This window comes from Stegodyphus dumicola, chromosome X1 (genome assembly GCF_044657685.1).
Source record: "Stegodyphus dumicola isolate Sdum_Otavi_A_Nest chromosome X1, ASM4465768v1".
NCBI lineage: Eukaryota > Metazoa > Arthropoda > Arachnida > Araneae > Eresidae > Stegodyphus > Stegodyphus dumicola.
In genome coordinates this window covers 110032922-110049344 of record NC_140780.1, presented here as the reverse complement: position 1 = coordinate 110049344, position 16423 = coordinate 110032922, and the positions used below count along the sequence as shown (strand labels likewise).

Here is a 16423-nt window from a genome sequence, read left to right as displayed (position 1 = left end):
AAGAAAGTGTTCTTTCAAAATAAATATGGAAACTGTGTAAAATAAGTTTTCGTGAATTTTGAATTCATCTTTAAATGAAAGAAAGCGTCTGAAACATAATAACACCTTCTTCCTCTTCTTTTTTTAATAGTCGTATTATTTTTAAATGATGTTCTTGACCATTCTTACGAAAGTAAACAGCAATTCGCATTTGACTTTTGAAATTTTCTAGAAAAACATGTGTTAGCTTTCCCGCAATTATCTGAGAAATATCAAGAGAATGGGAAAAGTGTTTCAGTGTTTTATCCCTTTAATTTTCGAACTGGTGGTGTAAATTAGTGTCCTATAAAAACTGATAACAAAAAAAAAAAAAAAAAAAAAAAAAAAAAAAAAAAAAAAAAAAAAAGACCTGATTCAGATAGTTTGAGACCCTAGATACAGTTTTTATACGATATGTAATGCCTTCTTTTCCAGCTTTTATCACACAAAAGAAGGATAATAAAGAATTATAGGATGATTTGTCACCTGTCTCGAATCTGAGACTAAGCTCAGGTCTTGCCCACTAAGCAATAATGACAACAACAATAATAAAAAAAGTTCGTATACATTCAACATGATTCTTAGCGTTTAAAATTTGAACAATTGTATGTTATATGTGAGTTTTAGCTGTAAAAGTTGATATTATCTTCACAACATGTCAGTTAAACAACATTATAGCTGTACAATTTATATTCTATCCTCAAGCCAACGGATTTTTACTTGTCAGTGTTTTAAATGGAAATATAAAGGTAATCAGTGAATAGACAGGAACGTAAAAGTGCAACCTCTACTCCTTCACGCCATTAAAGTTTTACAAGATACAATTTTTTTCCGCTCTCTCCCTGGATATCTCAATTTTCCTTAAGTATCCCCTCATTATCCTTATCTGTGTGCACTACACCTCCCTTCATGCAGGATTAACGCATATGCACGAAGTTAACCCGAGATAAAAACGTCACCTGGGTACCCATTTTCCACACAAAGAGGGCGGCCACTGAGATTTCAGCTTGGCGGGAGAAGAGTGGTTGGCATTAAAGTGTTGAGCAGACACCATATTTTGCAGTATTTTATTTTGGCATGTAATATTCGAAATTTTTAACTTAAATCTTTAATATGATGGTATTAAGGTTTTGGATACGACTAGAGTTGCTTTAGACATTTTAAAAATTAATTTTGCATTATAGTTTAAAATTCAATATTTTGGTAGAGTAAATATTATTTATTATATGAAAACCTAAAACTTATCGTTTGATAATGATTATGTTACCATTGCTTAGTAACGTAATTTTATCACTATGAACTGAAAATTCTAAGTTTGAAAACATAAAAACGAAACTGTGACGTAAGATTTGATATAATAGATAAAAAGGGGCTGAAATATCTGGATACGAAAAAAAAAGACAGCTGATGCAAAATTATAGCACAATTTATGAGAATATTTATTAATTAATTATTTAACTTATTTACGTTACTTGTTTAATTATTTATCGTTTATATTGTTTAAACGCATTTAATTATTTAAACGTTACTTGAAACTACCAACGAGTTTAGTATCGGAAGGTCTCCGAGTAATTCATTTCCTAAATGAACAATAGCATATTTAAAGTGTCATATTTAAGATTCGTTGAGGTATTTGAGTTTTCTGTTTGCAGAATTTGTAACCATGGCTACCTTGTTCTATCTATGTTGTCTCAAACAAACATTTCCTCTAGTTTCATCAACTAAACCATGGCTGTTTTAAGCATTTGTATCAATTGCTTCACAGCACAAGTTTTTCTAAAAGTGAAAACTCTTTTAATGAAGTTAATCTATCATTTCTTCAATGATTTAATTACGAAGATCGCTTTCGTGACTCTCCGAACCCACTTTCACACCCATAACTTCATTTTTTTTTAGCAGAAAACTTAAAAACTGTACAGTGCATTTCACTTGAGATTTAAAAAGTTGAACAAACCAGTATGTTAAGACAAATTTCAAAGGTACAAATGTGTTTCAAATTTTACAGAACAAATTCATATTGACCTGCTTATTATATACTGCAGCGGACAAACCTCTCACAACCTTCGATAACAGATTTCCAGCTCTACAAGGAGTAATTCAGCTTCCTGTAGACCCACCAGCGGCCGAGCGGTAAAGTCGCTGAGCACTGGTAGTTCCGACCCGGGTTCAAATTCAGGCAAACGGGCTGGCTGCAGCGGCGCTTTCATGGTTTTCCTTATGTGTAACGTGTATACGAACCAGTTTCCTTTAGAAAGGAGGAATCCCTCCTCTTAGGCAGATAGCCCTACGTGCTTTTCCGTAATTTCAATAAACCAAACCAAACAAATCAACTCCCTGTAAATTATTCCTAGCTTTAATGATTTCAAGCATTTGCACCAATAAGCGCTAGAAAACTAGAAATAAGTGTGAGTTAAATGTAAATGTTGCATTTTGAAGAACTTAAATGTATTCCAGTATTTTGATTCATTTGAAAACTTTATCCATATTCTATCGAAAATTCTTGCAGTCCTCTCTTTGTTAAACTACTCGTATGATTTTGATTTCGACACATATTCTTCTTCTACTGTCATATTACATTAATAATCTTAATGTAAATAAGAACTAAGAGCTGTCGATTGTAAATCTCTACAGAATACGAAATGACTTTTCCTGTTTTTTAGGTAAAATCTGTGTTGTATGAACTTCATTATTTTGATTCATCAATACAATATTACCCTTAATATAACAACACCTTCCATATTCCTGTGCAAAATTAATTCGTCATTAAGGAGAGAGAACCTAATAATGTCTTGCTTCCAAAAATCCTCAGTAAGTTTCCTTTCATTTTATTGAAGTCGATTACTGAGAAATTCTCTAAAACCACTTACATCTGTTTTCTAACTTATATCGTCAATTTGCTGCATTCCTCGGGGAAAAAAAGAAAAAGAATATTGCTCTGCGTTATCCTATGCTTTCAAAAATAAATATTGCGTCAAATTCCATATTATAAAATATGATTTAGTTACTTTCTTAAAACACAGGAAACACAGGATAAACTGCTTTAAAGGTAATATTACAATATTTATATTAATATATTATATATAATATATTAATATATATATATATATATATATAATATATATACATATAGCTTTTCTTACATTATATATAATATACATATTAGGCCCAGTGGCACAGTGGCTAGCGCATCGCGCAGCAGCACCACAGGTCCGGGGTTCGATTCTCGGGCTGGGCAAGGTCGACTCAGCCTTTCATTCCTTGATTTCCATCCCTTGAGTCGATAAAATAAGTACCAAGTTCGCTTGGGGACTAAACACTGGGGGTCCTGCGACAAGCTGACCACTTATTCAGGGCATATGCTTACGCACCCAGGGGTCCATGGTCAAGAAAGCAGATTTCGGGGCACTGCAGGCCTTGGCCCATTAGGGCTGTTTGCGCCACTGAGTTTTATATATATATATATTAATTACTATTAGTCCCCTTAATTTTGGAATTGAGAAAAATGGAAAAATTTGGAAAGTTTCTTGTTTAAGTTCCTTAAGTGTTATCTTCCCTAATATTGCCTGAGTACCACTGTATGGCTTCTGTAAAAATTTTTTACTACAGCATAGCTATCCTTGGCCCACTGGATTTTTTTATGAGAAATATGTAATATCATAGTAGTATTAAGTGACGCTAAACTCTCGCGCAGTCCTCTTATTCCTACTAACCAATATATTTAATATCTTGAGCTAAGAGAAATTAAGAACCCTTTAGTCATTTTCTAACTTTCAGGCTAAAAATTTGTGAAACGCATTCTTTAAAACTAATGCAGAGACAAAGGAATATGGTTATGACAAAGGAAAAGGTTTCGACTAATTATAAAATAATTATAAATGTGAAAAGGATTTCTTTTTTTTATTTCAAATCACTTTTAAAAGACTGTTAGAAGTTAGGCGATTTCTCAGCATACTATTACTGAACTGAGTTTTTTGGCATACTATTACTGAACTGAGTTGAGTCAACAGTTTTACAATACATAGAGCATACATAGAACATTCATCGCTAGAAGTAGGAATCAGACTTTTCGTTGTTTATGCGGATCGGTTATTCGGCCCGTACAGTACAAATAGGCATTGCACATGGTTTTGAAAAAGTTAAAGCTTTCGTTTCTAAGGCCGATAAATTCGAAGCAAATATTTGTTAAAAAATAAACAAAATGGCAGTCGTATTTGAAACCGAAATGTCATATTAGGTTAATCAAAACCATTATTAGAGTATGTTATTTAGTAAAATAATCATCGCTAAAGATATAAATGGCTATGGTTTAAATGTTTTTATACTTTTTTAACCATTTTAAAATGAGTTTAAAAAAATGCACCAGTTTTCCCGCTACTTACTAACTTCTCCATAATTTAACTGAAAATCGCTGAATACAGGATTTTGACTTTTTTTAACTTTTGTTGTACGGAAAAATGGGAGCTTACTTATATAATACTTACAATATAATTACAAAAAGATGAACTAAAAAATCTTACGTTACTGAAACTAGTTAAAATTGAAACATTTTTGCTTGTGTAAAGAAGATCTTCGAAAATCAGGAGTTTTGCCTAATCATCTAAAGACTGCTCAATATTATTCTTTATAGCAGCAAGCTGAAGAAGGGGAAGGGGAAGAATCGTGCTTTCGTGTCATATTTAGTGTCTTTAGCAATCGACAAAACGACACAATTTTTATATTTTTGACACCAGGTACCAAAGTATCTGGTACGGTGAGAAACATATTCATGCGACCAATCAATTGCAGTCTTTTTGAATTGGGCTTTGACAATGCTTCTGCAATAGGAAACCGATATTTCAGTGTCTATTCCACCCCTACTGATTATTTTACTGCTGTTTTTAGCTGAAGCTGGGGTTGCTTTAAGAATAAATTTTGCATCATTTAGCGGTTACGTTCTTTTGACAGTCAATTTTTAAAGTCTGAATTCTATTTAAGAAATTTAAAGCATTAAATAAAATATAATTTCTTTTCTAGCCAAGGATCTGTGCAGAATAATATTCACGATAGTCAAATTTCTTTAAACCATCTTTTGGAAAATACTCCTGCTTGTCACTTTTTATGTCTTAAATGAGTAATATACAAATTAATATCCTCAAATTTCTGAATTCCGTGTAACTTGCTCTGTTGTCCCGGACATTGTTCAAAGTGGAAATATGTTTATTACATTATTCTGAATTTGTAGTGTTATTCCATTATTATCATCATCTTTTGTAACGAAATTGTTCAGCTTCTGGAATCTATTTATCCAATAGGTATCGAAAAGATAAGAGACAATGCCAACATCCTGGTCCCCTGTTTCTCCTTTTGAGGCCCACCAGCAGCCAAGCGGTAAAATCGCTGGTCACCGTTAGTTCCGACCTACGATCAATTCCAGGCGAAAGGCCCAGCTGCATGGGCGCTTTCATGGTTTTTTCTATGAGTAACGTGTATACGAGCCAGTTTCCCTCAGAAAAACCTCCACGAAGGCATCCCTCCCTTAGGCAGATAACCCTGGTGTGCTTCGTCATAATCAACTAAACCAAATCAAAACCTTCTCCTGAAACATCATATGTAACTGTCGTCTAATTTCATTTTTAAGAATTAAATTTATTTCTCTTTCGAAAAATGTTAGATTTTTCTTAGAATTCTTTGATGCTAAGACATCTACATTGTTCTAGTTCTCATTGTTTTAACAGAAGTATTACCATTCAAATTATTTCAGAAACAGGCTTAGACTTTTAAGTTTAAGAACGATTTGGTGATGTTTTTACCCTTCCTTACCTACTGTGAAGGAAAATGCAATTCAATAGTGGTTTAAGCTTTAAACACTTTATTTAATTTTATATAAATTTTTCTGCCTTAAACATTGGGAACATGATAAATATTATATATAGCTATGAAAAATTACTTAATGCTATTACAGGAGAGATACTGAGGGGAGGGAAGTCAAAGATAGATAATGATTATGAAAAACGATATATTGATAAGATTAGTGCAAAGGAATGAATTTTGTGAAGGAATTTCTTCTTTAAAAAGGAACAAAGATATTAAGAGCAGTAAATTTAGTAATCTGCCCCCCTCCCCTCTTTTTGGATGAGAATGCTATCCTTCATGTAAGTGGAAGTTTACAAAATGCAGACTTGGTCAAAATAAGAAAACATCCCAAGCTTTTCCCTTCTCGTCACAAAGGACAAAATGGAAAGAAGAAGAAGAAAAAAAAAAAAAAAAAGTGAAATTAACCCACTGAATTTCAATGAAATAGAAACATAACTAATTTTATTGGTTTAAGCAAGCAAAAATCAGCATCGTTCCCGTATTCGAAAACATCATAATAGTGATTCAAATTCAATTTCAATAATATTCATTACACTTCAGTTTTTTTCATCAGTCCCAGAACGGATGTGCATTCGCGGTTTCTCCATATGACATCAAAAGATTTGCCTAAATTCTGTCAGTGTAAAAGCATATACGTATATATTCTATTATATATAGAGAGAAAAAGAAAGAATTTTACATGGAATTTTTAAAGTGAATAAAAGACAAATTGTGTAATATGTTAATTATTTTTTTTTTTCAAAATTTTAATCGACTGACACAATTCAGTTAAAGAAATCGGTAATTGACTTCCAGGGCAGTTTCTTCCAACTTATTCAATCCACATCTTACTATTGTGAAACAATGCCTGAATTTCGGCTTCCTATCTCTTGGCAATGTTATAAGCATTTCGCTCAAACTCCGCACATCAACTACGTAGGTTCCTACCCAGTGTCCACTTGTCAAACTGTGTTTGACTACTACTCCTCCCAAACTAAAGATGCAGCTGTGTATGCATGTACTCCCCCATATACAGTGATATGCAGTCGATATTCAGATTCTGATCTGATGCTCAGATCGATGACAACGACTACAGGAGAGTTAAGGCTTTGTAGGAATTATCAATAAATTTTCAGTAACAATTGTTAAAATAAAGTAAAAATATTTTGACGATTTCTAAGAAGTTTTAACAGAATTTTTAAGCACAGAAAGTAAAATTTGCTGATTTAATAATAATTAAAGTATTATGCTAAAATACTGTTAATTAATTCTTCATGATAAGTCAAATACTGTGATCGCATTTAGCGATTTATCAAATAAAAATAAAAAGGGATCCGAAAAGCAAGGGGACTGTTTTAATAATGTAGTGTTAAAACGTTAATTTTTTTATGCATAATAATGCAGAATATTTGACCATTATCACTGCCAGTTTGATGAAATTGCGCTTTAAATTAGTTTAAAAATAAACAAAAAATCAATCTTAAAAACTATTTTAAATGATATATGTTGGTCGTAAAATTCGCTTACCATAAAAGAGTTTGACATCAAATAGCACAGGACATATATTATATACATATATATGCATTTATAGGTGCATGTTTATGTCCGTTACATTTATGCTAATATTTAGTTAGTTGCTTTTTAAAAGAAGCAATATATCTTGCATCAATGCAGTGCATTTCTTTTTTTTATTTTTTTATTTTTTTATTTTTATTTTTTTTTTTTTTTTAATGTCTATATTTTTAAGCGAAAAAAGTGAATTCACATATTTACAAATTTAACATCTTAGTACATGAACATTGCACGAAGACTTGCATTATTGCAAATAAAATATTTTGTAGAGAAGAATAAATTTAACTGCTGAAATACATTCAAACATATTTCGGCTTTGTGCAGACGCTTGGAAATCTTTGAGCATTCCATCTTTCAGCTGGATTCGGATATTCATTAATTGATCCACACGGATAGACCGTTTTCATAGAAAATCGTGCAAACATGAAGCCACTTGATCATAAAATAGGATTTGGGAGAGAATTTTGAAGGCTAACAGAGAATTATACGTTAAACTAGGCTTTAATGTAAGCAAAATGAACGGATTTAAATGGCCGTTTAAGTTATGCTGGAAAGGTACCAACTTCTATATCTTTGCACATAAAAATTCTTCAGGTAAATCTTTTAAATTTCATGATGAGGGAGGGTAATTTAAATTCAGGAAAAAAAAAAAAAAAAAAAAAAAAGGCTTTCCTTCTTAGTTAACAAAATAAGACCGTAGAGAGGAAATTAATAGAATAGTTATTTTTTTTAAATATATTTTAAAGGGATGATGAAGAAAAAGAGCATTCTGACGATTTAAGCTCAAACTGCCCCTACACACACACCACATGTATGTATATTTATAAACTTAAATATATCCAAATATGGCATGGACATTTCTTCCTTTTTCGTTCTGTCATACCTCTAAGGCATAGTTTTCCATAAATAATTGACGAGACATTATATCTCAGGAGTATTTGTATTTCCAACCCTGAAAATATATGTTAAGGGTAGTAAAGAAAGTAAATTTCTACTATTAAAAAATAATAAATATTGGATAATTTCTTAATAGGGTGCCTGTACTGATATCTTCGAACTACGTTAAGAACTTCTGTTTGTCTTTTTGTGAATTTCATATTTAAAAACCTTATCCCTACTTGAAACTTCGAATTATTATCTTATTTTTGATATGTGAGATTCAACCACACAGAACATCAAATTACCTTCTTTATTATATTAATTGAGAGTTATAGAAACAAAATTTTAAGATATGACATTTGATATCTTTTTGATATCATTGTTTGGGTTACATGTACAAAAGAAGGAAATTTTATGACATCGTAGGAGTTAAAGTCTACTCCAGAATATTATAAAAATATTAGATTCTTTTTATTAATTGGCTTTGCGTATTTACTTTAGAGAAGACAAAGTACTCTTTATAAAACAAAATCTTAATTTTTTTTTCCCGAAACAGCGACAATTAATATTTTAAAAGCAATATTTAAGAGGATTTTACAGTTGTCTATGCTATCAAAGAAACTAAAATCGAGCAAAATTTTATACCCAATTAGTTTAATATTTCTTTTTATAGAATAAAGTTTTAAATCATTTTTTAGAAGTATAGCATGCTTTCAGCATGCTTAATTATTTATCGCAGTATAAAAATATTTTCTCCGTTTGATTTGCTTTTATGTTTTCTCTTAGAACACATACATAGTGGAATCTCGATCATTCATCACCCTCAAAGCCTTAGTCGAAACGAATAAGAGAACAGGCAAATAACAGTATGTCCTCCCACCACCATTACTAGATAACAATTACATTATTTTCCGTTTATAAATCTGGTTATGACTAGAAATTGGTCTCGCTCCTGGATTTCAGACGTTTTGCAAGATTCATTTAGTTTGTCGGACTGCTTCAGGTGGCTGACGGATAATAGAAAAGATTTTAAAAAGGAACCCATTAAAAGCTTAATTTCTGTTCTGTGCAAGCAGAGAAATAAAAGAATAAAGCATTAAAATACGGATAAAATAGAGAGAATTATTAAATGAGAGGTTCCGTTTGTTATATGGGTGTTTTAGTAATACCTATAGTTCGGTTTCTGCTTTAGGAAAATCTAACATATTTTTATCAAATAAGTATTCTTTGTAAAACTCTTTGAGAATACTGAAAATGTCTGTGTCTTAAAATCCCTTTCTTTTGAAACTGAGCGAATGAGGTAATTTTCGCACGCTGTGATCTCGCATATGAAAAGCACTGTGTTAAATGAAATAATCAACTGTGTTGGCCGGCAAGCCTCATTTTGCGTAGCAAAGCGTTGGATGAAAGCATGAAATACAGCGGAACGTTAAACTTTTTGCCATTCATTTACGGTGTTTAGTGACGAAGTGGAATGGATTTTCTCGAACCACGAAGAGGAACGAATAACTTGGAAAGGCACTGACTTGTATCGAAGATTCTTTCCCCGGTGATGGATAGCAGCTTAAAAGATTACATAAAGAAAAGAGCTTCGACTTCCCTTTCACCTTAGAAATAACTGAGGATGTCTTTCGGGATTCAAATGAATTTGTAGATTAAACTATAAATGTGAAGCATTTGCGGAAAAAGGCAGAAGTAAAATGAAGAGATACATATTGGGATAAAAGAAGCCTTAAATATATGATAGTTTAAAGAGCATTAGAAAGAATGTAGTTACACGTGTAATGCTTTTTATCGCTTTTTGATCTTTAGTAGTCTTTATGCATTAAAAATAGTTCCATTGTTGAACGCTCGAATTTCTCATGACGGAGGAAAATTACTCATAAGATAAGCTCTTTCAAAGAAACTCCCAGCTCTTCGGCATAATTAATGCAATTTTTTTTCCCAAAAATAAGAAATGGAGAATATTTTGATCTTGTTTTCAACTTTTTAAATTGAATTAATAAGTGAATTCCTTGGTTTTACTTCACATTTTAAATAAGGCCTTTACACATATTTAAATATAGATAGGCATTATTTAAGCATTCAATGAATATAGATGAAGTCGTGTTTATATGTATATAAGAATATTCATTTATAAATAAATTTAAATACAAATAAAGGTAATTTTTGAGCAATTTTTAGACAACCTTAGACTCTTATATCAGGAATTAGACTCGGAATGCGTAAAATTATAAATGACTAGAATTATAGAAGGATCCATGTTTCTCTAAGTTAGGTTCTTTATTAAAATTATTACTATAATATAAACATAACCAGAACAATTTTGACAAAACGTGATACTACTATCGCCGATATTTAATCGAAGCATCAGGTAATCAATCGAATTGAAACATATCTCAGTATGAAGGGATTCTACTGATTAAATTTTTGATATAGAGTTTAAAAATGGATTAATTGTTTACAGCTCATTAGAGCAGACATGAAACTTCCTTAAGTAATAATTTATTTAAATCTGAAGATGCGTAATTTTCTGAAGCTTCTGAAAAGTTTAAATTTAAGTCATTACTTAATCTCAACTATTTTTTTTTTTTTTTTTTTTTTTTTTTGTTGTTGTTGTTGTTACAGAAGAAGAACATTTAACCGAATTAAAAAAAATATATTTCTGTTATTAACGATCATATGTTATCTTTTTTTTTTTCCTTTCCTTTCATCTTCATGCTGCAGAAAGTTGCATACGATCGACGCAAAATGGGAACTATTTCAGAAAAAGCTAATGAGAAAGGTTAATGATTCATTGTTTCACTGAACAATGAAATTTCATTTTCGGATTTGCTCGTTATATCCCCGTTTATGAAGATTTAGTGAAGACTTATTTCAAGATCCTGTCCTCTTAGTGCACAATTAATAATAGTGTATTTATATATTATAAAAATAATGTTGTAAAGCATATCGCCGTAAGTTCTTGCTAATAAACGTGTTTATATGAACTTTTTAATTCAAAACAAAACTAATGTTATCAAGATAAGTATTATATTTCTTAAGGGGACTTTTTGTAATCCTGCCCTAAAATCTGTATATTGGGTAGAGGATATCTGAAGAAACAATTTAATTCAATTGAGAGCTTGCTGATATTTTGTTTGATTTCAGGTGAAAATCTGGTTCCAAAATCGTCGCTCTAAGTACAAGAAGATGCTTAAAGCTCAGCAACAGCAACAAAACAACCAACAGCCGAATCAACAAACGCCGGGGAGCACTCCGAACATGCAGCAGCCGCCGAATCCAGCGTCGACGCCGCAGACCCCACCCGAGTCCCACGACGCTCACAGCCCGCCGTCGGTTGCCATCCTGCCTCCGCCTCCATCGGCCCAGGGAATGCCGAATGCTACCGTCAGCCCTCCGGCCATGAGCCCGCCCATCTCCTCGTGGGACATGGCCTCGTCCAAAGCCATGAACGTCACGAACACGTACATGCCCCAATACTCCTGGTATCACCAGACGGACCCTTCGATGAATCAACAAATTCTCACTTAATCGTTACCAAACAACATGAGTGGTCCCTTTGTCTTGTCGGACGGTGTGATCAACATGTTTGTGTTCTTATACCATCGTCTCATAACCCCCTCCCCAAGAAGGTGTGCTGGGCAGAGGAGATTCTTCAGTATTACCTTCCACATACTTTCTCCGAAATTCGGCAGAAAGTGGCCGGGGAATCTATCGTCAGAGAGTGCAGTGAACTCAAACTTTTCTCAAGAAAAAGCCACGATTTCATCGTCCATCTCATGCGGGCTACATTGGCCAGTAATATTTCGTCACTCTGGAGCCAAATACATAAACGTTCGTTTTTGCAATTCTGTTAATTGTAAGTGTTCTCAACTCTATCCTCCCCGACCCGACCATACGGAGCAATGTGTTAATTGCAATTATGTCGATGTCTTCAAAGTTGAAAAAAAAAAAAAAAAAGTAAATACTACCACATCTCAACTTTCAATTCAATGCCTATTCTACAGATTTTAAGAGAAGGTGCTGCCTTTGAAAAACCATTGGCAATTATCGATATCGACATTTACCATGATACCCTGACGGGTTAAGCCTGGATTTCACTCCAAACATTCAAGATGCCACCGAGAAATGTTCTCGGTGTGAAACCCATCCATATATTGGATATTAAAAATTCTTTATATTGGATATTAAAGAATCATGAGTACCCATATAAAAAGCACATTGTTTTTTAAATCAGATAATTTAAAGTGTAATATTTTGAGTTTAAAAAGAATTGTGTACCATTTGATGTTTTCAATGAAATTAATTCGTGAGTATATAATGTATTACATCTAAATTTTTATTTCTTAAACGTTTTTATAAAGATTAAAAAGAATATTCTGATTTCTAACCTGAAGTGAGTGTAAATATGAAATCAGTGTGTACATATCAAGTGTAAAATTCAGAAATTACTCAAATATCAGTAATAAACGTCATATGAAAAATATTGTACTGCAGTTCATTTGTGTAATTACATCCAATCCCGGTATGAAAATGTATTCAAATAAATCGCGAAGGAAAAACTGAATACATATTGAAATAATTTAGAGATAGATAAATTTTATCTTTTAAAATCTTTTAAAAATTATTAGTATATTTAGTAAAACTCGTATGCAGCTTATAATACAGGATTAAATATTTTCATAATTATTCTAATTGAAAATAGAACGTTTAGATGTGAAAGTTGGATAATTGTTCTAAATCAGAATCCGCTTTTACCAATTTGTTAATTAGGTGGCTTAAATGCAAAACAGTAATGAAAAAGAGGTATTTTTTCCTTCCAACATAATACATATCTTAATAAAAGCTAGTATTTATTGCCTAATTAATTGCCTAATTTTTTCATTGCTTAATAGCCTAGTAGACAATTTATACCTTGTATATTTTTCGGTTTTCAAGAAATGATAATGGTGATATAAAGTTATAATTTGATTCTGAAGGAAAATACTTTTAAATATCCATTAAAATTAGAGAAAGAATAGTTTTTTTTTTTTTTTTTTTTTTTTTAAATCTTCAATGAGATAAAATCACTACAGATTCAAAATTGGATTAAAATCAAGCGGTTTAAACGTGAGGCTTGCTTACAACACATAAAAAGTCTTCATTGTAGTTCAGTTTTTGATTCGTCTTAGCATAAAGTTTAATTGTTTAGAAAAAATGTACTTTTAAATTAACAGAGGAAAGGGAAAGGCTTTTGAAAGGGAAGTGATTGTTTACAAAATTTTACTCTCAGACATTATGTTAAGGTATAATAATTTAAACAGTCTAGCTGTTCATAGCCCAGTGTGCTATCTTAAGTGAAATGTGTGGCAAATAACTAAACTTTTCAATAAGTGAAATGTGTAGCACCGCTAACAATATGTGAATATTTAGTGAGAACAGAGAGCTCAGGTCAGATTAAATTTGAGTTCCTCAACTACAAAATTCGCATCTTTTTTTACATGTTGTTTAAATACTTTCCATATGTAACTAGGGTGAAAAGCATAATTTTTTTTTTAAGGTTAAAGGTAAGTGAAACATGTTTTGTATACACTTAATTAAAGTCTTCAAATTACAAGCATGGAGGTTTTTATTTCTGTAAGTATGAAAAATGTTTTGCTAAAACTAAAAGAACATGCTAATCGTAATTCTTTGTCTATGATCCTATTGTTTGTTCAAAAAAACCTTTTCTGTTACTCTCAAAAATGAAAAATGTCATATAACAATTTTTTTTTTCTCTAAGTTCTCCTTTGTATGGTTCTTGAAGGTTTTAGCCTTAGATTTCTGTGTAAATATAAAAGAAAGAGGACTATATACTAATTTTAAAGGAAGCATACCGAACCCACCGCTCATTCTTTTCCGTTACTTAAATCATTAACTGGCCTGAGGTGGTAGAGATTTAAAAGAAATTAGTGAAAAGATATGAAGTACTCTAAGGTACCTTAGGACATCACATAAGGGATATCTAAACTTGATGTCTGTCCTTTTTTAATACACATAGAAGAATTTTCAGTCAAAAGAAGTAAAACAGCATTCCGTTCAAAACGCGACAAGAAAATTTTAAGCTCTTCTTTTAACTCAAATTCTACTTTTGAATTCCATAATTTATTATGTTTTTCTCTCCAGGTTTGCTGCTCTGTTCTTTTATTGTTTATAAGAGAAGAAGGAGCGTACTTTTTTAAAAAAAATTTTAAACGTATGAATTATTTCGTTGTAGAGACATTAGGTTATTTTGAAGCAGGAGAGATGAAAAATGAGTAATGCGCTCGCCGGGATTCGAACCACGGACCTCTCGAATTCGAGCCGAGAGTGCTGACCATTACACCAGGAAGGCATGCTAAGAAGGCGGGAGAAATATCTTATATCGTAACTGAAATTTTTTGCAGACTTCATTTTATAGATTATTTTTACAAATTTTTCAAAGTTCATTTTTGACCATGCAATTGCTTCAATTCTATTTGATACCCATTTCTTTCAATGAGAAACTTTGTTCAAATATTTTAATAGTAACAATTGAATAAATTGTGCACATAAAAATGTAAAATTAAACCCTTATAATAAATTACTTTGCGCAGGAACTGATTCATTATTTGCATTCAAGAAGACAACATGGGGAAATCATCTGTTGCAATAAATCAGATCATCGAGATGGAGGAATCTGGCCCATTATGGATATGAATAAAGGCAGTTATGTGATCTACAGATCTACTCGCTTCCATACTAGGCAGTGTCTGAAAGCAGTCCACGAAACTGTGCAAATTATGAAATGTCTGTAAAAAATCATCCCGTATTCTGTGCGTATATATATCACTGTTTTGTTTAAAGTTTTAAAACTTAGTTTAACACCAGTCTTTTTGTTACATTATTTTATTTATGAAAGAAATTTCTTATTTTCTTTACTTTGAACCAACCTATTTCTACGTGTTTGTAAATCAAGTAATTATTTTAAGATGAATAGCCTTATTTTGTCTCCAGTAAAACTTAAGACGCTCGTTATAAGAGCTAAAGAAATCTGTTAAAGATTAGCTATTATACGCATACGCTCAGAAGAACGTTAATTTAATATGAAATTTTGAGAACAATAGTACGGACGATATCAAAACTGAGCCTTTTACAAAATAATGTCAGGACTTTAGGGAAAAAAAAAAACACATTTATTTATACTAACGTAAAACTGAAAGTACCACTTGTTCTTTCAAATTCTTTAAAAAAAAAAAAAAAAAAAAAAAAAAAAAAGGAAAATAAAATAAAAAAAAAATAAAAAAAAATACGCTGCCCTTTTATTTTTATCATAAGAGATGAAAGTTTCTTTTAATGTGCATTGAAAAAGAATAGAACGCGAAAAATATGGGCAATAGGAATTAATTTTTCATCTTCTGATACACACGTATTAATTTCAGTTTTCGCATACTTTTCTCTCCTGATTGATTTCTTTTGCATAATACAAATTAAAAATACACTTTTTTCTGTTGTATGGAAAAAAAAATATGATAATTTTGATTTATTAACATTGGTTGACAGCAGAGGTCGTCAAGTTCGTATTACTTGAATGAAATATACAGTCGCACGCATGTCTTGCTCGCTTTCTTTCAAACGTTTATTGATATGCAATTATAGTGATAAATTGAATCTCTGAAATGGATCTAGAGTTTATGTTTTTGACTACTTCTAATACGTTCGAAGCAGTAATATCAATTCATTCCTTTTTGACAGTTTTCCTCAACAGGTTTATCCCCAATAATTTGAATTTGTGTTTACTCTTGTGTTATAGACATTTTTTATGCCATGCCTACTCTAAATTAAAGAAAAATCGTTTCATAACACCTGGAAATGTGAATTACGTTGCCCAAAAAATTAAACAAATAGCAGTGGAAGCTGATGCTATTTCATGTGAAAAAACATCTTGCATTTCGACATGAATTATGTGTTATTTGTCAGTTTACTGGTATCCTTTTAAGTCTTAAATTCGCTTTTATTTCGTATTTCTGATATCCGTAGCAAAGATAATTGAATGAAATTATATTAGATTGACTGTTATATATGACTGGCATATACGTATGCGGCATTTAAGATAATGGCCATTCGGACCAATATTAAGGTT

The 16423-nt window shown here is 31.6% G+C and overlaps 1 protein-coding gene across 3 annotated transcripts in view; it reads left to right on the top strand.

The window, feature by feature from the left end:
- LOC118197634 (homeobox protein Dlx6a-like) overlaps positions 1-15590 on the top strand; it is a 99575-nt gene extending 83985 nt beyond the window's left edge. For 2 of the 3 annotated variants that reach the window (XM_085807635.1, XM_085807636.1), the window contains one exon: positions 11452-12790. In XM_085807635.1, coding sequence (XP_085663761.1) covers positions 11452-11835 — 384 coding nt within the window. In that variant the 3' untranslated portion in view covers positions 11836-12790. Of the gene's footprint in view, positions 1-11451; positions 12791-14897 lie in introns of those variants that run through there. The other variant, XM_085807637.1, reaches the window with a different exon arrangement.
- Positions 15591-16423: the final 833 nt, after the last annotated feature.